Source organism: Carassius auratus, unplaced genomic scaffold (assembly GCF_003368295.1).
Source record: "Carassius auratus strain Wakin unplaced genomic scaffold, ASM336829v1 scaf_tig00041928, whole genome shotgun sequence".
NCBI classification, from domain to species: domain Eukaryota; kingdom Metazoa; phylum Chordata; class Actinopteri; order Cypriniformes; family Cyprinidae; genus Carassius; species Carassius auratus.
In genome coordinates, this window is record NW_020526684.1 from 18,643 (window position 1) to 41,023 (window position 22,381).

General features: G+C 36.3%; 1 protein-coding gene across 2 annotated transcripts; it reads left to right on the plus strand.

Moving 5' to 3' along the window:
- Nucleotides 1-893: 893 nt before the first annotated feature.
- Nucleotides 894-22,363, plus strand: LOC113085596 (interphotoreceptor matrix proteoglycan 1-like). Of its 2 annotated transcripts, XM_026255200.1 has the most exons (18): nucleotides 894-1,719; nucleotides 6,562-6,786; nucleotides 8,071-8,237; nucleotides 8,352-8,380; nucleotides 8,734-8,762; nucleotides 8,845-8,888; nucleotides 8,980-9,129; nucleotides 9,691-9,749; nucleotides 10,393-10,574; nucleotides 10,655-10,996; nucleotides 11,154-11,977; nucleotides 12,870-12,959; nucleotides 15,748-15,967; nucleotides 17,184-17,394; nucleotides 18,105-18,290; nucleotides 18,427-18,610; nucleotides 19,784-19,867; nucleotides 21,735-22,362. In XM_026255200.1, the coding sequence occupies exons 1-18, from the start codon at nucleotides 1,548-1,550 to the stop codon at nucleotides 21,813-21,815; spliced, it is 3,279 nt and encodes a 1,092-aa protein (XP_026110985.1). In that variant the 5' UTR covers nucleotides 894-1,547; the 3' UTR covers nucleotides 21,816-22,362. The 2 variants fall into 2 exon arrangements, with proteins under 2 accessions (XP_026110985.1, XP_026110986.1); XM_026255201.1 differs by lacking the exons at nucleotides 894-1,719; nucleotides 18,427-18,610 and having other exon boundaries at nucleotides 6,670-6,786; nucleotides 21,735-22,363.
- The last annotated feature ends 18 nt before the right edge of the window (nucleotides 22,364-22,381 follow it).

Here is a 22,381-nt window from a genome sequence, read left to right on the forward strand (position 1 = left end):
GTATTGTATTAAGTGTCCATTTAATTATAATATTCAGATTTATCATAAATAATTGAACATGCACATGTATTTTAAGTTCCTTTAAAGAGGGGTAGAGGTGGGGTCACATTTGAGCATTTAAAATGTAATTTTACTTGAAAGTAACGCAATAGTTACTTTCTTAAGTAACTAGTTACTTTAAAAATTTGTAACTGAGTTACTAATTTAGTTACTTTTTGGAAGAAGTAACTAGTAACTGTAACTAATTACTTTTTAAAAGTAACTTGCCCAACACTGTTCATAAGTCACTAATCAAATTTTATATAACTGTGATGAATATACAGTTTGCAGCAGAAAATTACAACAATGACAAAAAAGTGCAGGAAAAGTATATTCCTTATGGTCTCAGACATTTGGGACTACAACCAATGCTAGAACATTTTGATGGCAAAATAATAATGTTGGCACAATAAAAATAAATTAAAAACTATAACTGTAAAGTAATAGCAATAACTAATGTAACTATGGTCCTTTGGTAGAAAACCTATTTACCATGTTAAATGTCAATATTTCTCAACTTAGATCTAGAATAAAGCTTATTAAAAACGATCCTGTTTGTGGTTTTGTTTGATGCTTTTTAAGCTTAACATATTCATATATAAAATTAGAAGTAGTTTGTTTTTTAGTCCTCATATAAATTTAAATCAACACTTCAAGATGCAGTGCAGAAGAGAGTTTTTTTCTTCTTCTTTTTTGCCAGGCCACGAGCAAAATCAGCAGCTTTATTCAGAGCCTTAACTATGCAAAAAAATGATTAAAATTCCTAATTCCAGCGGGGTTTCTGCTGGTTACAAACGGCCACCAGCCTGTTCTCATTATCTCTTGAAAGTTGGAAATTCAATGTGGACGGTCCAGTGCTGTGGAAGGTCTTGAATGGATTTTGAGCTGCAGAGACTTATTTATGGCTGTGAAATTTAATAAGCAGGCAGGGTGTGTGTAATCCTCTTCCCAGCTCAAGCAGTAGGCCTGGGGACTAACATGCACCACAAGGGTACGACAGCACACGCTCAGTACACAGATCTGGCCCCATGATCAGAGAAAGAGCAGAGCTTGCTGTCCCAAACTGGGGGAGTAGAATACAGCGTTTCAGCTTGGCAGCCACAAAAGCTGGCAGAGGACTGAGAAACTTGTGTCGAGTGGGCCAGACTGAGAGAGACGGGCGTCGGGCGGACTAGTAACGGAGCAAGTAGGCAAGTCGAGTGGCTTGTGACTGAAGCAAGAAGGCTAGCACATGCCGGCCCAGAAGGCTACTAACAGGATGAGAATAGTTCACCACATGAGCCCACGGGGATTAGGAGTCAGAGAGAGGTAAACAGATTAGTCTGGAAAAAGAGGCAGCGTTTTTAACCTCATCATTCCCCTCATACCCTACAGAGCATCTTCCACCCACTCACACACTTGAGACCAAATCTGTAACCAAGAATCTGCACCATCTTGTCAGGAATACCACCCAACTTACAGTAGTTCCCAAAACCAGCACCATCCATGGAAGCCTGGACACATAGTCGATGGAAATTAACTCTTCCACCCTCGGATGTGAGATAAGTCGATTCGGACTTTCTTTTCTTTCCAATGAGCAACTTTACATCCAAAAGGACATAATCTACTGCAACATGCCATTGAAAACAGGATTATTCCTCATTCTGTTCTTGTTTACCCTCCAAGCCACAAGAATCAAAGGTAAGCCGCTGTTTGAACGCTATTCGAATGCTGTTTTATTTAAACAAAGTCCTATAATTGAGACTTCTGGTAATGTACAATGCCTCGGAGCGACTACAGCCTGTGCGATTCCTCACACAATAGCATTTCCCTGCCCTCGGTGATCGAATGGGCTTTTAAATATTTTAGGAGCCAATTTGCGAGGACATAAAAGAAACCCAAAGATTTTTCTTATGCAAACAAAGCCTTGTGACAAATCATTTGATCACATTTTTGTGGCAAGCACACCATTATCGCTTCCTTTTTGGCACAATATACTGGAAAAGTGCGTTTCACTAACATTTCATGCAGGTTCTAGTCTGGCTACAGTGTTCAGAAGCTCCATTCATTAGCAGAGAGAAACAAAAGGCATTCTGTTTGTGGCCGTGTGGAACGCTAATCTTTTCTGGCTTGTAGCTTTGCTGTGGGGGCCTCGCTCATTGCTTCAGAAGTACAGCTCAATTAGCATCACCGCCCCTCGTGTCTGCACATGTGCTCGGCGGGCTCATAGACGGCAGCGGGACACATGATCAAATCAGTCACCCTGGTTTACCTTTGAGAAATTGCACCACTGGCCCTACATCTGCTCGTTTGCTATTTAACAGATGCGGTCAGATGTTTTGTGACCCAGAAACACATTGTTAAGTATCTCTGAGCAATCAGCTCACTGTCTTCCACCACAAACATCTCTAAATAGGGCCACATGTGGCACTAGAACAGGGCATCTTTTGTGAGTGATCAAAATAATGAGACTGAAGGTCCAATCTGATTTGACACCAGGGTTTCAGATGAAAACAATGGTGTAATTGTTACAGATTCAGCACCGATAGCCATAAAGTAGTTTGCATGAATCTATATTAAATGACTAACCACACTCTACTAAAACCAGTTAGCATTATAATGCAGGTACTGGTAGAATTTGCAAAATAGTCTCATTAGAAGGTTTTTTTTTTTTTTTTTTGCAAACTCCAAAAAAAAGCACATATAAATACAATTTATTGCCGTTTTCCAAGTGAAATGAACAGCAGAACTCACACTTTTATTCCTTTTTCACACAAATTATGATTAGCTATAAATTAATAAAGGCTTATTTTTGCGCAGATCCTTGCACAATACTTTGCTATGATCCCAAAACACTTTTATTATAGTTCATGAAAAAAATGAACTTTGATTGATGGATTGATGGATGGATTGATTGATTGATTGATTGATAACTTTTTCTATGTTTCTTTTCTATTATATCTCGCATGTGCCTTTGTTTATTATAGGCAGTTCACAGAGCTGGGTAGTAACTGGATGGATGACGTTATCAGATTCCCAAAATTAAGTACTTTTAATAAGATTACATTACATTTTAAAATAAAATGTAGTCTCATAATCAGACTAAAGTTACTTTTTATTGTTTACATTATTACATATTACTCACACAACTCCTTTATTCCTCTTTTTCATCTTTTAAATATTCCTTTCTGAAATAGCCTTATTCTTGTATATATTCAAAAAGTCACTGGTCAGGTGGCTGTAATTACACACACAGCATTTGACCACTACTGGATTCACAAAAATCATTTTAATTTGAAGAAGTGTTTTCTCAACATTGCATCAACCACTGATGAGCACATTCATTTTTATTTGAATGATCACTCAGTAGATTATTTAACCATGTATTAATGTGTCTTTGGATGGCTTTTTGTCTTTAAACATTCTTATTATTCAAAGATAATAAGAAGTTAATAATTAATTAATACATTTGCATGTTCGTGGTTCTCTAATGCCCCATGGCATGCAGGCAAACAAATGAAAAAGAAAAAGATTAGTGATAAATGTGTTAGGTCAAAAGTAATCTAAGAGTAATCAACCCTAGAGATGGCTGTGTGTGAAAATCCAAGCAGATCAGCAGTTTTTGAAATACTCAGACCAGACCGTCTGGCACCAAAAACCATTCCACGTTGAAAGTCGCTTATATCCTCTTTCTTCCCCATTCTGATGCTTGGTTTGAACTTCAGCAAGTCATCTTCACTACATCAAGATTCCTAAATGTTGTATGTATATATATACTGGTCCTTCTAAAAAAATTGCATATTGTGATAAAAGTTCATTATTTTCCATAATGTAATGATAAAAATTAAACTTTCATATATTTTAGATTCATTGCACACCAACTGAAATATTTCAGGTCTTTTATTGTTTTAATACTGATGATTTTGGCATACAGCTCATGAAAACCCCAAATTCCTATCTCAAAAAATTTATTCATCCGACCAATAAAAGAAAAGTGTTTTGAATACAAAAAAAGTCAACCTTCAAATAATTATGTTCAGTTATGCACTCAATACTTGAAATGACTGCTTCAATGCGGCGTGGCATGGAGGCAATCAGCCTGTGGCACTGCTGAGGTGTTATGGAGCCCCGGGATGCTTCGATAGCAGCCTTAAGCTCATCCAGAGTGTTGGGTCTTCCGTCTCTCAACTTTCTCTTCACAATATCCCACAGATTCTCTATGGGGTTCAGGTCAGGAGAGTTGGCAGGCCAATTGAGCACAGTAATACCATGGTCAGTAAACCATTTACCAGTGGTTTTGGCACTGTGAGCAGGTGCCAGGTCGTCCTGAGAAATGAAATCTTCATTTCCATAAAGCTTTTCAGCAGATGGAAACATGAAGTGCTCCAAAATCTCCTGATAGCTAGCTGCATTGACCCTGCCCTTGATAAAACACAGTGGACCAACACCAGCAGCTGACATGGTACCCCAGACCATCACTGACTGTGGGTACTTGACACTGGACTTCAGGCATTTTGGCATTTCCTTCTCCCCAGTCTTCCTCCAGACTCTTGCACCTTGATTTCCGAATGACATGCAAAATTTGCTTTCATCCGAAAAAAGTACTTTGGACCACTGAGCAACAGTCCAGTGCTGCTTCTCTGTAGCCCCTTTCCTGCACACGCCTGTGCACGGTGGCTCTGGATGTTTCTACTCCAGACTCAGTCCACTGCTTCCGCTGGTTCCCCAAGGTCTGGATTCGCTCCTTCTCCACAATCTTCCTCAGGGTCCGGTCACCTCTTCTCGTTTTGCAGCGTTTTTTGCCACACTTTTCCCTTCCCACAGACTTCCCACTGAGGTGCCTTGATACAGCACTCTGGGAACAGCCTATTCATTCAGAAATGTCTTTCTGTGTCTTACCCTCTCGCTTGAGGGTATCAATGATGGCCTTGTGGACAGCAGTCAGGTCGGCAGTCTTACCCATGATTGCGGTTTTGAGTAATGAACCAGGCTGGGAGTTTTTAAAAGCCTCAGGAATCTTTTGCAGGTGTTTAGAGTTAATTAGTTGATTCAGAGGATTAGGTTAATAGCTCGTTTAGAGAATCTTTTCATGATATGCTTATTTTTTGAGATAGGAATTTGAGGTTTTCGTGAGCTGTATGCCAAAATCATCAGTATTAAAACAATAAAAGACCTGAAATATTTCAGTTGATGTGCAGTGAATCTAAAATATATGAAAGTTAAATTTTTATCATTACATTATGGAAAATAATGAACTTTTATCACAACATGCACATTTTTTGAGAAGGACCTAAATATTATATGATTATATTACCTTAAATGTTTAATAAAGTGTATTGCGTTACTAACTAAAATTTTTGTCATGTCATTTGGAATCAGTAGCGAATTACAATTTTCAAGTAATCTACCCCGCTCTGGCAGTGCCATGTTTTCAAATGTGATAAAGCAGTAACCTTTTGTTGTCATTTCATTTCTGTACTGCTGAAATAAGTACAACAACCAACATAATCAAATAAAACCAGATTCATGTTCCTCTTTTTTGGATAAAACTGAATTCACATTTTTAGGCAGTCACTAGACATATCACATTCACAAGTGTTGCGAAAAAGACACCCAATATGATTTTGCAGACATGTTGCCACAGACACGATTTTGGAGGCCCTGTACCCTATTTTTTGAATAACCTCAAGGCACGACATTGCATTGATTTGAAAAATAAAGACCTAATATGATCTTTCAACTTCTCAGCAGGTGTTGAAGTGGCTCAGATCTCACTTGAAGGGGACAAACAATTGGTCTGTTTTTAATGGATCTGTGAGTCACACATCTAAGAAGAAATTATAAAGATTACACTATAACCTCTGAAGAGATCAGCTCTCAAATTAGTCTGAATGTTCATTATGACAACAACATGAACTGAAGTTAATGAAGTGAGCTTTGCTTTCATTCTAATATCTGAACAATTCATCCTGAAACTCTCTAGTCTGTAAATACCAGTAAAAAACAAGGTTCAGGTCTATTACGGCAATGACCGCAGGTGCTGGTTAACTCGAACAGCTAAGCTAAGAACAGGTCAGAAAGTGGGCCACCTCGAGTGTGAATATTCTTTAGATGTCAGCATGAGTTAGTTTGAGGGTCTCTGGCAAGTAAGAACTTTCAATGACACACCACTGTACAAATGGAACCACTCAAATTGATCATTTAAAGGGCTAGTTCATGCAAAAATGTTAATAATTTTGAAGAATTTCTTCCAGCTTGGTCTGTGATTTCAACAGTTGGAGAGCAGACATTTTCAACTCTTTTCTAGTGAATGCACTTAACATCTGCCAGGATGGTGTTAAAACCGACTGCTTGACTTAGGCCTAATCCAATTAAATGTTCATTCAGCATACTAAACATAGACTTAAAGGGTTTCAGATGGTCTCCGAGGGAGTGTAATTACATGAAGTGTAATTATATGATCCAGTGGCTTACTGATCTCAGGTAAAGTCAATCCTGCTCTTTTGAAACACTTAATTCACGCTGTTGCTGTGACATTTGCAGAACTCACTGCTGATGACTTGATTCTAAGGATCAGAAATGTGAAGTACAGGCACTTCCTGGAGACTCCACAGCCAACCAAACAGCTGCTAGATGGCAGAGATTCACTTTCTCTGGATGCACATCGAGCTAAGAGATCAGCATTGTTTAGTACGGGGGTGAAAGTCTGTCCCCAGGAGAGCATGGAGGAGGTCATCACCAGCCATAAAGCGTACTACAAACTAAGAGGTAGGACAACATCTACCCTAAACACCACAAGGGACGGAGCCTTGAGCATCAGTGCCGAATTAGGCAACACCACCTCAGATCCTCATAAATCATAATTAACTTCCCGATCATTCCGAGCCTTCTGAGAGATGAAGGATCATGCCGAGCCAAAAAAAAAGAAGTGGCTCTGAGCCAAGTGCAGATAAATGTAGTGCACCTTTTTAGCCTTGCCTTCTTTGAGTGTTATAGTATGGACTATTTCTATATGTGGTAAGGAACGTAAAACCAAAGTAATTAAAAATGAAAGAAATTGAAATTAAACATTTTGTTTTCAATATCTAATAATAATGATGAAAAAAAAATCTTTATAAATATATGTTGAAAGGTTTTTTATATATATATAAAATGTATACTTTATTCAGCAAGGAGGCTTCAAACTGATCAAAAGTGATAGTAAAGACATTTACAATTTTACAAAACATATCTATTTCAATTATATGCTGTTCTTCTAAACTTTCCCAACAACATTGGCCTTAAGAAATGTTTCTTGAGCACCAGATCAGAATTATTTCTGAAGGATCATGCGACACTGAAGTAATGGCTACATCTACATTAAAACAGAAAACAGTTATTTGTAATTGTGTAATATTTCACAGTGTTGCTGTTTTTACTGTTTTTTTTTTTCTAAAAGATTAAATAAATAAATAAATAAACTTATGCTATAAATGTAAAGATTAAATATGAGCATAAGAGACTGTTTGACAACTTTAAAAAATTTACTAATCCTCATGTTGCTGTATGACTTCTGTAGAACACAAAACTTGAAAAAGTATCACAGAATTAGTCCACATGAAGCCAAAAGGGTGTGAAATGACATGAAAGTGAGTAAATTATGACAACAATGTCATTTCGGTATGAAGGGTCCCTAAAGACCCTTAAAAAATGGCTCTCACTGGTGTATCCTAATACTTTAGACAATATGAGGCACCCTTTTTTGGGTCACCTGACAAAGATTTTTACACTGAAACAGATAGCAAAGATATTAAATTACTGGTACAAACAAGGTAAAGGTGAGGCACATTTAGCTGTCAGGTGTAGTTAAAAGATACTCTTAATTAAATGTCCATAATAAGAGTGTAGGCAAAATGAGATAATGGAAGCAAACGACTGCATGCTAAACATTATTAAATATGTTCTATCTCTGTCAGCGGTGCAGATAATGTATGTGTCCCAGCATGTTTTATCAGGTCCTCACCATCTCCGCTCAGTTTTCTAATAATAAATAATTCTCACGATATGAAACAGTTTGTCAAGAAGCTGTGTGGGAGGCCTTCCAGATCTTTCTTGACAGAGTTCCTGACACCATGGAGTACCAGCAGTGGGTGGACGCCTGTCAGAGAGACTCGCTTTGCATGGAGGATCTGGCCCGGAATTTTAGTAGCACACAGGAGCATCTTGACATGGTAGCCAGTGTGAGTAGCTGCTCGTGTCCGTCGCCAGTTCAGTCCTTTCATCTTGCCAATACAGAATAAATGTGCCAATATCATTAACCTGAAAAAGGCTTTTTCGTGAATTCTCATTTACAGAAAGTGAATGCTCAAGATGAGCAGGAGAGGTAAGAATCCCGAAGATGATCTTGAATGTATTCAGGGTATGATGATTTACTTGTCTGCATTTTGTTCCCCAACCCATCAAATTATCTAGAATGAGGTCACCTGACTAGTGGGAGATGAAAATCTCAGCCTGTCCTTTAAAAAAACAAAGTTTGTTCATATTTGGTGGCCTAACTAAACACTGCTCTCTGACCTGATCCACTTTAATAAGAGGGATCTGTGCCCAGACATATTACGCTTGGGTGTTAGAGCCACACAAATACTCGGGCTTATATGCAGTCAGCCCCTTTATCAGGAACAATACATTTTATTGCATATATCATTCTGGAATTGATATGTTTTCAATTATTTTTAGGGCTCTCACACCAGCACCAGGCGAGAAATGTAAGTCCTCACCATCCGAATGAGAAAGAAATACTGGTTGCTCTTATAAAAAGTGACTGATTGATTGCTTTTTATGCTTCAGGTTCAAAGAGTCCTCTAGAGCTTTTCATTATGGATTCTGACAGCGTACGACCACTAACTCCTGCTTTTTAGAATATGCACTTAACATACTGATGAAGTCCGAAGCAAACAAATTGACTATTCTCTGATCTGATAGGAAACCGGGGCACCAGATGTTGTCCCTCAGAAGCTGGTGGAGCACACTGTGGAGTTCAGTGTGACTATAGTAGACCCCGTCTACAGCGCACTACTGAGGGATCCAGACAGCCCGCAACGGGAAGACTTCACTCGCAATCTTCATGAGAAGGTTAAGTGAAATTAACTATTTAATATATGCCATTTTACACAGATTCAAGCTGTTTCAAGCTACTAACTGAGAAAGAGCCTGTGATGGAGTTGAGCTTAGAAGGCGAGATATGGAAACAGGAACATTGACAATAAGCAGGAACGTGGTTATGAAACCTAAAAAAAGAAATAGATTTTAAGGGGCAGTGAGTGATAACTGTAATAAAATAAATGAAATGCATTCGTGTTAAGAACTTTCTAGAGAACTTTAGAGTTCTTGAGATCTTAAAGTGAAAAAAAAAATTATACAAATTACTACAAAAGGTTTTAAAGCAGCTTACCTTGAAAGATCAGAAAAACAGGAAAGCCAAAGAAGAATTTGGTAACTACAAAAGCCGGCATAAGATTAGTAAATATAAGACCAGAGCCATGGCACATGATTTCACAGCATGGCAGCATGTTGGACAATCCAAAATCTATGGAAAGGATATGTAACCTACTGTGCATAATTTATTGAATCATGCAGCTGTTGAAATAAAGTTATTACAATTACGCCTAGAATATTTCCTTTACACTTTTGCAGATGCTGCATGTGTTTGACAAACTTCCTGGGTTTAAAGAGATTCAGGAGCTGGGATTTCGGTAAGTTGATTCTGGAACTGTGGGATTCACCGAGATATTACAGTCCACTGAACTTGAAAATTGTATTTGTGGATGGGTAATTCTCCCACAGGGGCAACATGGGGTAAGTATTTATAAAAAAAAAAAAAAAAAAAAAAGAAACACTAGGCAAATTGTATGCAGAACAACTGTGTTTCAATTATTGTATTGTACCATCATGTTCTGTTGTACTGTAGACTGTGTAGTTTACTCATAACACAGCATGCTTTCTTACAACCATATGATAGTAGTTTTGGGGAAATTGCAATAATTAATCCTCATGCACTGTTAAGAACAATTAAGAACAATTTTATATTCCCCCAAAAAATCCCAAATCCTGTGCATGTGAAAATGAATTTCAAAGCAAACCTATATTAGTTAAATTAATTATTATTTTTTTAAATATATAAAACAAATCCAAGAAGACTCACCAAATCTGCTCACTCAGTTCTCATAAGATTTAAAATAACAATTATGTATCAGCCTGATAGGCCAATGATAAGTATGATATTTATTTAGCTATTAAAATGGTTTTATGGTCCTTCAGTCAACATGACAGACGATCAGGTTAATACAAGTCCATGCAAAACCTCATGCAAACAATTTCTTTCTTAACATCGGTCAGCACTGAAGGTGTTGCAGCAAGCTATGCTGTAGTGTTTGAGACTGACGGGACACAGGCCATAAGTGACACAGACTCCACTGATAAATATGGCATAGAGGGAGTCCTAAAGGGCATGGTGGTCAAGGCGCTAAGTGAGGACACATCACTTCCTGTGGACGTGCTTTCCCTTACTTTCGAACCAGGTACACAAAATCAATACAATCAACATAAGAGCCCTAGACAGACTGCAAATTTTTTACCTTACCTGATTTGCCCTGTACAGACTCTTCAACAGCAGGCAAGCAGGAGAGCATGAGATCCAGTACTGAAATCAGCAAAGAATCTATTTTTTTACCTGGGGAAATAAGTACACAGTCCACAAAAGCCAACTCGGAGGACACTATAGCACCTTGTGGAAGTATGGGCATCTCTTTTGGAGATCTGGGCCCTGATAGGACTCAAACCAATTCGGGTGAGGGGACAGAAAGGAGTGATATACAGAAATTAGATGTTATTTCATCTCACGTTCCCACACAACCAGTAGCCACAGAGCTTATTAACAGATCCCATCTTGAGGGTTCAAAGACGGCGAGTCTAACCACTGAAGTCACTTCAGCGACCGAAGGTAAATCTTTCATATTTGTAGTGGTTAGTGTACAAGAGCACTTGCTTCCAAACCAAGCCCTTTAAGTTAGGAAGACAAAAAAATTGAGAATCAATTGCAATTTTGCATTAGACGCATTTTCAAAGACACTCTCTGAAACCGGTTCTTTGTTTTCAAGGTTTGCAAGGAACCACTACAGTGGATTACCAATCAAAGTGGTCGGAAGTAAAAGAGGATGTGGGAAATGAAATTGTTGCCACAGCTGCACCACTGGAATTAGAGTCTTTTGAAGTAGCAAAAGCATCTACTTCAACTCAACCTGAAATAGATTTTGATATAACACCAGCGGCGACTCCTGCAGAGGCAACATCATCAATCCTGACCTCCCCAACCCCTACTGAGCCGGCTAAAGATGTTATATTTCATGAAGATGACACAATTGGCCCCTCCGAACCTTTAGAGACCTCTACTGAAGGTCCAGTTGAGTCGCCCACTTCAATTGACCTCAGTGACCATGTAGAATCTGTCAGTGCCACAGTAGACACACTCCATCGAAAGGTTTCTCCACTTGGACTTACCACTCCAGAACCAATTCTTCCGGCAGCACTTCCCTCTAAACTAACGCCCACAGAAGACCTCATTTCACACCTGACCTCAGACAGTTTCCTGGATGAAGAGGGACAGACTGTGTGGACGGTTTCACCTCCCCCACATGAAGATAGTACAGATATTGATAGAGAAACACAAGATGTTGAACAGTCCGATGAGGAGGATGACACTCTAGATCCTGGGAGTGGATTCCCTTCAGAGGTCGACGAGAATCCACAGTCCTCAGCTCATCCTCTAGGTTATGTTACCACTTCTTCAGTGACGGCTTCTAACCATGCCAAAGAGTTAGTAGTGTTTTTTAGTTTACGTGTGACTAATATGATGTTTTCGGAGGATCTTTTCAACAAGAGTTCCCCTGAGTACAAATCACTGGAGAACACGTTTCTTGAATTGGTAGGTAAACACACCTTTGTATTTGACTGTGTCTTGATGCATGCCTTTCTATCCTCCATTTGTTGTTAGCTGTACTTTTTTTTTTTTCTGTGCACAGTGCATGTTGGGAAAACTGAATAGATAAAGTGTGTCATTTGTCTGCAGGGATTTGACAGAAGTCATCTGAGAAGAGTGTTGTTCAAAATGTAATTTATATTTTTCTATAAATCCTTTGTATAAAGGGTTTGGGTGACTGACAGAAAAGTGAATTACATTTATGTACATTTTGAGTAAGGATACTTATTTTGTCTTCAAACGTTTTGCTCTAAACTTTGTTTACCTTAAATTTCAATTTAGACAAAAATGAAAAAATGAAATCCTGTATGGCAATTTCAAAACATAATTAAGCAATTTCACACAAACAAGGGTGGTGTGTTGCTGAATATCGGCATGGCTGCAGTTCATTTGATTGTAGGCATAAGGCTCCAGGTAATTACAATTGCGAACGGAAATTAAATTTTAAAATTTAAAATTTCACCACTTTGTTTTTTTTTCTGCCAATTAAAATTGTTCCAGAATAAACCAAAGCATTAAGTTTTGCATGTCACCAAGCAACTTGACCTGCGTATGAGTGGAGCAGTTTTTCCTCCCTGTTCAAAGTGATGCATAATCACTCCATTCCAACTCCACTCACTTCTTTCCATTTTCTGTTCTCTGAAAAACCTGGTACTCGTCCATGGAAAAACCCTCCACTTCCACTCTGTACCACTACACTCATATACAACATGTACAAGTGTGTTAAAACCAAGGAATTTTCAGAACACCTCTTGTCCAGTCATACAACACTTTGCACTTATGCTTTTATTCAGATAACATTTTGTAATATCCTGTTTTTTTTTTTTTTTTCAACTAGAGACAATTCTCTGAACCAAGTGACTCACCAAACCCTGAGACTTCTAGTCAAGTGACAGAGAGAGAACAGAAGACATTAGCCTCAATACCGGTACATATATATCCAAATTTGAAAGAGCATATAATTAATCACTTTTTGGCACTAAATTCTGCACTTTTGTTTAACATCTTCCCACTTCTGTTCTTACTGGTCTAACTGCTGATCAATGAGCTCTCTAACCAGCATTAACCAAAGCTAAATGCTTTGACCAACCGTTTTTTTTTTTTCTCTCTCTTCTTGATAGTATGGATGTTGCCTTATTTCTCAGGATTTCGGTGTACACTAACAATAAAATGTGCATATACAGTAGGCATTATGAGAGTATGTGTTCATGTAAATTGCTTAAACTGTATATCTGTGTGTAATATTGTTTTCTTGTTTGTGTAAAACACATAGGAACCAATTTCACAATCTTGTTGAGTTAAAAGACCAAAAACACAGAGCATGCCAAAAAAATACCTCAGGGACTTGCTGTCTAGTTTTGTTTCTCTAAATCTGCTTTTAGTTGGTTAGGCTGCCTAATGATTTTGAATTGTTGTTCGGTGAGACACACGGCCTTGAATGTAATCTGTTTCCAAATGTTGTTTATTAGAGTGTTACGTCAATGACAATCTCAAAAAGATTTTGAAATGAACAGCTCAATCAATTCTTTGTAATAAAAACAATTCACAGAGACACAGTAGCTGCTTTTGTGGCTTATTTTGAATGATCTCTTGTAAGATACATATATATATATATATATATATATATATATATATATATATATATATATATATATATATATATATTTTAAATCTAGACTGGTCCAGACTGGTTTTCATTTGTGTTAAAGAGTACATGGCTCTTCCTAATGGTTCTTGTTTGCAGTTTGTTTTTGTTTTTTTTTTAATCTTTATAATTTACTTCACACAGCTCCTAAGGCATTGGGGATTCTTGAACAACTTTTGAACATCTTACTGTATGTTGTGTTCTGTAAGATATCGAATTTTGACATTTGTATGAATCCCAAGACACAAAGACTCAATTTCTAATAATAAGTGGTTGCCCGAAACTAGCATTGTGTTGTAGTTTCAAGTCAGTAGACTAACACCAGTGCTATGAGACCTTTTGGATGATCACATGATCTAAACTCTGGTCACAACCTGCTCTGGTAAATATCTAGGTGAAAATGGGCATCAAATTAGTTCATTGATTCATAAATGGGCTTTTAAAGGATAATCTGATAACCTCTTTCTGTTCTTGCAAATTCTGCAAAAGGAACATTGATTTTCCACCGTACACATACAAATTCTGCCCATTTATAATTCAACGTTTCGGTAGCTTTTGTAGAGAAAGCTGTAATATTTTAGACTTAAACTAGGTTTGTATTGATTTCAGCCTCTCATTTACTCCTGTCTCTACTGGTTTGTGTAGCAACCATCTCGACTGGCCATGGAGGACACAAAGGATTACATTTTTTCATTAAAATATGTTATTACATTTGTTAAGTACTAAATATAATCAAAATTATAGAAAAGAACAGCACTAAAAGAGATCCTATGAACCAGTAGATACAAGTGTAAGCACCGTGCGTGAGAATAGTGATATGCTACAATGATGCTGTCTGTGATAATTCATTCACCTATTTGGAAATGAGTGTTACTGTATATATGAGATGATTCCTTCTGTCCTGTGACGGCCATCAAAGGTCATGACACTGGCATGAGCTAGACAGTAACACTGATTGAGGGTGAGCTCTGAGTCACAGCGAGGTCTGTTTGGAAGAATAACACCTGCTCGGCCCTGGCACTCAGCCGAGAGGTTGATCATGACTGGCAGATCACCTCCTGTTACACAGACGGGCACTTACTTCACGTGCACTCTCCTTGAGCGCTCTCCATTCACTATTAAATGATTAGAATATTTCATGTTTTAAAATGAAAATGTAAATAATTAAAATATAAATGATATTCTATATATTCATCCAAATAAATTCTTTAAAATTATTTAAAATATTACTTATATTTGAAATGATACATTTTTATTAAATATTTAAAAGTGTTAGTTACCCCGTATTATACAGACACTGTTCATTAATCATATTTACTATTTTAAATTACACAACATTTAATTAGAATTAAATTAAATTGAAATGGTCCATTTTAAAATGTTTACTTTAAAATGCCAATTAAATGTAATTCATTAAAATATAATAATAAAAATTTAAATATAAATGGAACCTTTAATATATTAAATGTACTTTGAATCTTCATTTGAATTAAAAATGTAAACAAACATGTTTGTTTGTTTTTTTTACTTTCAGATTTAAAATTTTAATTCCTGACTATTCGTTATTAAATGATTACAATATTTTCATTACATTAAACGAAAATTGTGAGGCTAAAAATAGTGAATTATTAAATAATATGCAAATCTAATTTGAGAGATCTTCAAAATAATCTCTGTGACTCTTATGTGAATTTATCATATCCTAAAGTCTTCCATCTTATGTGTGACTGATGCAATCAAGCTCTTGAAATCTTGAGCCGAGATGAATGACTGCGCTGCTACGCCCTATTTCTCCTGAACAACTGTCTTTATCTCTAACTGGCCCTCCTCATGCAGAATGAAATGAGCAGTGAGAAGGTTTTGCATATTGTAATAGGATGAGAGACAGACACTGGCCAAAATCGTTTATTTTCTAGCAATGGAGAAGAATTGCTTCAGAACTGATAATCCCAAAGGTTTCACATCTGAGCTGCATTTCATTCATGCACAATTAACCAGTCTGCACTAGTCAGCAACGACAAAAGAGAAGTCGCAACTCACTCATTTCACCTTTATCTCTGCTTTCCCACAGCTCCTGCCATATCTGCAGTCCAACCTGACTGGATTTAAGGAGCTGGAGATTCTGAACTTCAAGAACGGCAGTGTGGTGGTAAACAGCAAGATGACATTAAACAAACCGCTTCCAGACAATGTTACAGAGACTGTGCAGTGTGTGCTTGAGGACTTCTGCAAGGCTGAGTCCAAGAGACTGGACTTGGAAATCAACTCCCAATCAGTGGATGTGGAACAAGGTAAGCACGGTGTTGAAAGAAGAAACCTGAATGACTTTAGATATTTTAGATATAAAAAAAAAAATAGATAAATAAAAAAAGTCTCATCCATACAATGGATGCCAATGGGGACCAAATGTTCTTCGAAGTATCTTCTCTTGTGTTCCACAAAAAAAAAAAAAAAAAACTGTGTGTAAATGATGACAGAATTTTCATATTTAAAAGAAACATCCCTTTAACCATTATAATGCCTTCAAAATCTGTATACGATTTTCACATTGCAGGTGCAACGAATCGTTTTAGAAAACAGTCATAATTTAATATTTTTCATCTGATCAACAACCTCTCATAAATATTTAAAATAACACACAAACCACAACAACAACAAATATTATGATGCAAAATATTATGATGCAAAATATACTGTATGATGTGAAATCTTATTTGAATACATGATTGTATGAAATGTATATGAACCCCAGTATAGTATGAGTATCAGCAGCATTAACCACCATAGGACTGATGGAAATTAATTATATTCCTTTGACTTTATTACTCATGACTCCTCAAAAACAGTCCAAATGTATGAAACCTGCAAATTCATTTCTAACAAATCAACATCTAGACAACATAAATATTGATCGGAAAAGTTTCCAAACAAAATAAATAATAAAATACATTGCATTTCAGATGAAAAAGTTATCAGTTGTTCATGCTAGCAAGGTTCGTCAATGCTTATCAACAAAACACAAAATCTCAGAAGCAATATAACTAATATAACACTCATATAACTATATAATAAATCAAATTGAATGTATCTCTTCCAGGTCAGACCTGAAAGCGTTATGAGGGTTAAGAAAGCTCTGTTCACACTGACTTCAATTTGCAGTGGAAAAACGACAAAGAGTCTTTCAGTTTCATTGTGAATTGGCGATTTCATCAAACCACATGTTAATTATTAGCAACAAGACTGATTCCTTGTTAAGTTAAAATCTCACGTTTGTAATGAGATTTTCGAAATAGCATTAAGGCATCCAGAAGTAGAAAGACCTACCAGCGGCTGGAATGTTTAATGTTTAATACATTAAACATGCTGTCATGTGAATGGGGCAGAACAGTAAACTAAAGCATCCACATTAACGTAAAGGGATAACCACACCTGTATTAAGTCTTTAAGCATCTGTGTGTGTCTGGCCACAAGTATTCAATGCCAATTACTCCTTATTGTCTAATGCAGCTGACCACGCAGATCCATGTAAGTTTATGGGGTGTAATGAGTTCTCCCGCTGCGTGGTGAACACGTTAACCTCGGAGCCCGAGTGTCTGTGTGACCCGGGCTACAGCACGGTGGACGGCAAACCTTGCACCAGCATCTGTGACCTACAGCCTGAACACTGCCTGAACGGAGGACTGTGTGAGATCATACCAGGACACGGAGCGGCCTGCAGGTACACTAACATGAGAAACCTGCAATATCACTTTTTACAGGTACTTTAGTAATAGTTAGCGCAAGGTCTAACGACGAGTGTGTAAAAAGTTAAACAAAATAAGTAATTATTAATATATATATATATATATATATGTGTGTGTGTGTGTGTGTGTATATATATATATATATATATATATATATATATATATATATATATATATATATATAATGCAGATAAGTAATTCCAAGGTCAATGTTCATACGAAGAAGAGGTTGGCAATTTCCCCACCATGTAGAAAAAGTTAATAAATATCAATACATTTTTTTTTTTTAAACGGCTAATTTAAATGTGTAATTGGTGTTGCATTGTTTAATGTCTGAGTGACATTTTTTTAAAATGAAAGAATTTTTTGATTTTGATTTAATTTATTGATTTAAGTATGAAAAGTAACCAAACCTAACTGAATTCTAGGTCAGAAAATATATATATATTTATATTTTATGTTGTTATTTATTTTATTTTATTTTATTAAATTATATTTTTTGATAATATAATTTATATATTTATATATATATATATATATATATATATATATATATATATATATATATATATATATATATATATATATATATATATTATATATATTTATTTAATATATAACCCTGAGCCCATGTTAGATGACTGAGAAAATGATCAAAAACATGTTTTATCCCAACCACTTTTAGATGTCCTTTAGGTAAATTCTGGCACTACCATGGAGAACGCTGCAATGAACTGGTGTCTGTGCCAATTGACCCTCTCCTTTTCGTAGCCTGCCTGGTGGGAAGCCTCTCAGTGGTTTGTGCTGTGATAAGCATCTTGATTTTCATTAACAAGAAATGCATACGGACCAGAAAGACCATAAGACTTGTGTAAGCAGGGTTTACTTTATCCCCTTTTCTTTTTCTTTAGACATTTGATCTTTCTTCCCAGATCTGGATTTGCAGTGGTGACCTGTTTTAATGTGACTCATGCTGGTGTAAAGACCTGATCTCCTTTGTATTGTAGGCGTTCACAACCTGCATTCCCATTTGGTAATACTATGAGAGTAAATCCAGTTTTTGAGAATGACGATGGGGTCTTAACACATGTGTCAAGCATGCTCTGTCCCATGAGCTCTGACTCAGCCTCCTCACAACACTCAGGCCAAGGCACTTTTCGATCACTTGAAAGTTTACGGCTTAGTATTGAGGTAAAGTGTACTGCCAAGATGGTATTTGTCATGATCTATTTAAATCAAACTCATAATCGCTACTAACATCTATAATCATCCCATTGCTCATGAAATCCTATCTGCATCCTTTAGATTTTGTGGAGAGGATGGACTAACTTTTCTTGTTATGAATATGATGCCTAGAAAAAGCAACCTGTTAACATTCTTATTCCACTCAACAGAATTGTTATTTTGTCAGACTACACAGCTCATTTTGAATGGCCTTCAGTGAATATTTAAGGATCTGAATATGTGTGCAGTGTGCACAAAATCTAGTAGCCTGACAGCGTACAATATTCTACAATATGCTACCATCATTTAAATAATAACATAGTTTAAACATTTGGGGTCGTTAAGATTTTTCTAAATGTTTTTGAAAAAGTTTATAATGCTCACCAAGGCTGCTTTTACTTGATCTGAAATAGAATAAGAATAGCAACATGTGAAATATTAATATTTATTATCATTTTTATTTTATTTTTAAAACTGTACATTTCCAGCTAGTCTTCAGTGTCTTCATGATCCTGCAGAAATCCTTCTTATATACTGATTTGGTGCTCAAGAAACATTTCTTGTCATCACAGAACAGTTATAGTTTGTAAAAATAACATGATGCATTTCTTATTAGGATTTTATGATGAATATAAATGTTCAAAAGAACAGGATTTACTTTTTTAAAAACATTATAAACGTCTTTACTCTCACTTTTGAGCAATTTAAAATTTCCTTGTTGAATGAAAAACAATAGCTTGTTTCAAAATTAATCTTACTGAACCCAAACTTTTGAAACATATGTGCATATATTCCTTTTTATTAAAAATGTATGGCACAACATAGTTTGCCATTCTGAAACCTTCAAAGAAGCAACATTAAGAATTTATTTTTCAAGGAGGATACTAGAAACAATTGACAGTATGCATGGTTTTTGCATCTCATTTAGTCTAAATGTGCATCTGTAGTTGTCTAAATTAATGATATTATGAATAATAATCAGTCATTTTTTTCCCCACAACAGATGTTTTGTTCTTCAGAATATTGACAGTCTGCATTGTCATAGAGTGCCAAAAATGTACCTTGCTTCTTTGCTTGGCAAGACCTTGTCTCCACTGAAAACTGTTCAATATTGATGGTGGTCTGTTATTCCTTTTCCAGATCCCCAGACAGCTCTGCACCAGAAGATCAGAAAAGTTCATGTCAGAAATGGTTGACTTCCATCAGTGTATTCCACATAACGAGGTAAGCTGGTGTGAAAACAACTCATTTGACGTTAACAGTGACCATAAATAATCACGACAGCATGACTTAGCATGTCAAGATGATAAATCTTTGCCATCAAAACGTCAACCATCATGTAGAATAGGAAATAATGTTATTAAACTAGATGTTTTGGGAATGTTGTGTCCTTCCTGCCACTGCTCAGTTCCATCTAAAATCTGAAAATGACACTTTTCTTTCACAATCTCAGAAAGCAGATAAGTAATTGTGTATTTAAAAATAGTTAATTATTATACAAATATCTTGGCATGTAATGCAAATTCGGAAGCAGCATTATTTGGTCTAGTAGGCTTAAATACTTGGCTTTGTTTATTGGCAAGAAGGTTAAGAGTTGACTGAAGATGTTTATTCGCTAAAGTGTAACTTAATATAATACACTGATTATTCCTGAAAGTAATCTTCTTTTATTTTGGTCCTCCAGTGGAACTAGTAAATTAGCAAACTATGAAGAATGTGTAAACAAAAGAATAATGAGATCGACAACTAAAAAAATTAAGGCAATGGCTGTGTTTCACAATCAATGCACTCACTCAATAGTGACCTAAGTATTGTGTGTCCGAATAATGAATTTCATAGAGGATTCTGACATTAGTACCGTTACGAATTGGTCAATTAACCATGTTTATTGGACGTATTGATAACCATTTGTATAACCACAGTCTTACTACAAATACCATGGTTCAACTATGGTTAGTGTAGCAAACCAATATGGTTACTATATATATATATATATATATATATATATATATATATATATATATATATATATATATATATATATATTGCAATAAGACGAGTTACCATGCTCATTGGTGCTTTTCTGAAGAACTCGAATCTAAATCAATTATAACGTATAGGCTGCCACAAAATAATGGCAAGAAAGCACTTCTTATTGTCGCCGTGGGCTCCTAGCAACAAACACAGCGTGTGTAACGTTAGTAGGCTATCTACTACATCACCTACAGTATCTACTGACTCTTATGAGCCTATTCTGTTCTTAATAAACTGAATCTGTCAGAGCGTTTAATGAATCAACAGAGCACTTAAGTTATTACTTGGCTACTCAATGACTTTCACAAAGCGTTATAAATCGTTATTTAGTGTTTTAATTAGACCTTCCCATTCGTTTTCTGTACAAGTATCTTGACACTTGGCAGCCCAATCAAATATGATCTGATGCTGTTAATTCTTCAGAATGTAAATGAAACCAGAGAAATGCAAACATATGTCTTCACAATGTCTTTAAGACGTTTATGATTTAGAATGCATGTATAGACGTCCATCAGAGGCACAGCAGATGCTTTGCAGACAGCTTGCAAACGTACGTGTGCTACATTATTAGCAATGTGAGTTAGTTGCTTAGTTTTCCTTAGAAGAGATTTCACCCACCCAAAAATTATCTTAATTTACTCACCCTCAGGCTCTCCAAAATATAGGTGTTTTTTCTTCAGTAAGACATTTTAAGCTGAAACCAGTCCAAGTTCATTCTTAAAATGCAATTCGATGGCTGCTGCCGTCAGTTTGAGAGTGAAAGGAACAAACAAAAAAAGCGTATCAGGCAACACACATTGAATACTTGTGGCTCCTGACCCTATATTAAGGTCAGTCTGTGCAAGAAATTGAACATTTATATCATTATTACCTGTAATAGTCCATTTTGTAATGTCCAATTTGTGAACGAATGATTCTTTCGATGTTTAGTCACAGGAGGGTGTGTTGTTGTATGGTAATTAATTATTCATTACCCAACTGCTGATGATTTGGTGCATATTGTGTTTAATTTTCTTGAATGACCAGGTTGTTATTTTTCTCATGCTGTATATTACAGACGTGTCGGAGGTCCAGCAGGTCTTCTTGCTGTTTTTTGAGGAGTCCTGATAGTGACAGCTTTGAAGTGACTATTCTATGACACTATTTAAGCTAAGCATGGCACCAAAGCTCTTAAGCACTATTCGTGCAACTCAGCTTTGCTGGTTTCTTGTTGACATTTGGCGAGTGTATGATACAACCGCCTTGCTCAAGGATCAGCCATCCTCTTGGCCAACTGAAGGAATACCTCCAGGAACGGGGACTTAATTGTATCTGCAAAAAATTGTAAACTGCATATGAGACATGCAATGTGTTGGATGCTTTGAACCCTTGTCAAAGGATAGTTTCCTCCCTCACAATGAGGTATTTGTTTACAAATTGATACATTGGGTTGTATCTTAAACAGAAAATAGATTCAAGTCATCTCTTCTAGTCTATCCTTGGGGTCCCAAACAGAGAAATGCATGTAAACTATTTCTGTAACTCTCAAGGGTATCACAAAAATACAGAACTGTGGTCATGGTGTCTTTTTTTACATTAAACAGAAAAGGTAGTTCTGAAGGCATCTTTCAGTTGGAAATAAAGTAAATATTTCATGTCGTGTCTATTTAGATGTTCATGTGCACTGAAGAATCGATCGTGATGACTTTAAAGGTTAATAGTCAG

Excerpts from the sequence above, each read along its gene's own strand:
- LOC113085596 (XM_026255200.1), top strand. The coding sequence starts at position 1,548 with ATGGAAATTAACTCTTCCACCCTCGGATGTGAGATAAGTCGATTCGGA. Across the intron at positions 1,720-6,561 it reads CCAAGCCACAAGAATCAAAG|AACTCACTGCTGATGACTTG; the intron begins GTAAGCCGCTGT and ends TGACATTTGCAG. Across the intron at positions 8,381-8,733 it reads GCTCAAGATGAGCAGGAGAG|GGCTCTCACACCAGCACCAG; the intron begins GTAAGAATCCCG and ends AATTATTTTTAG.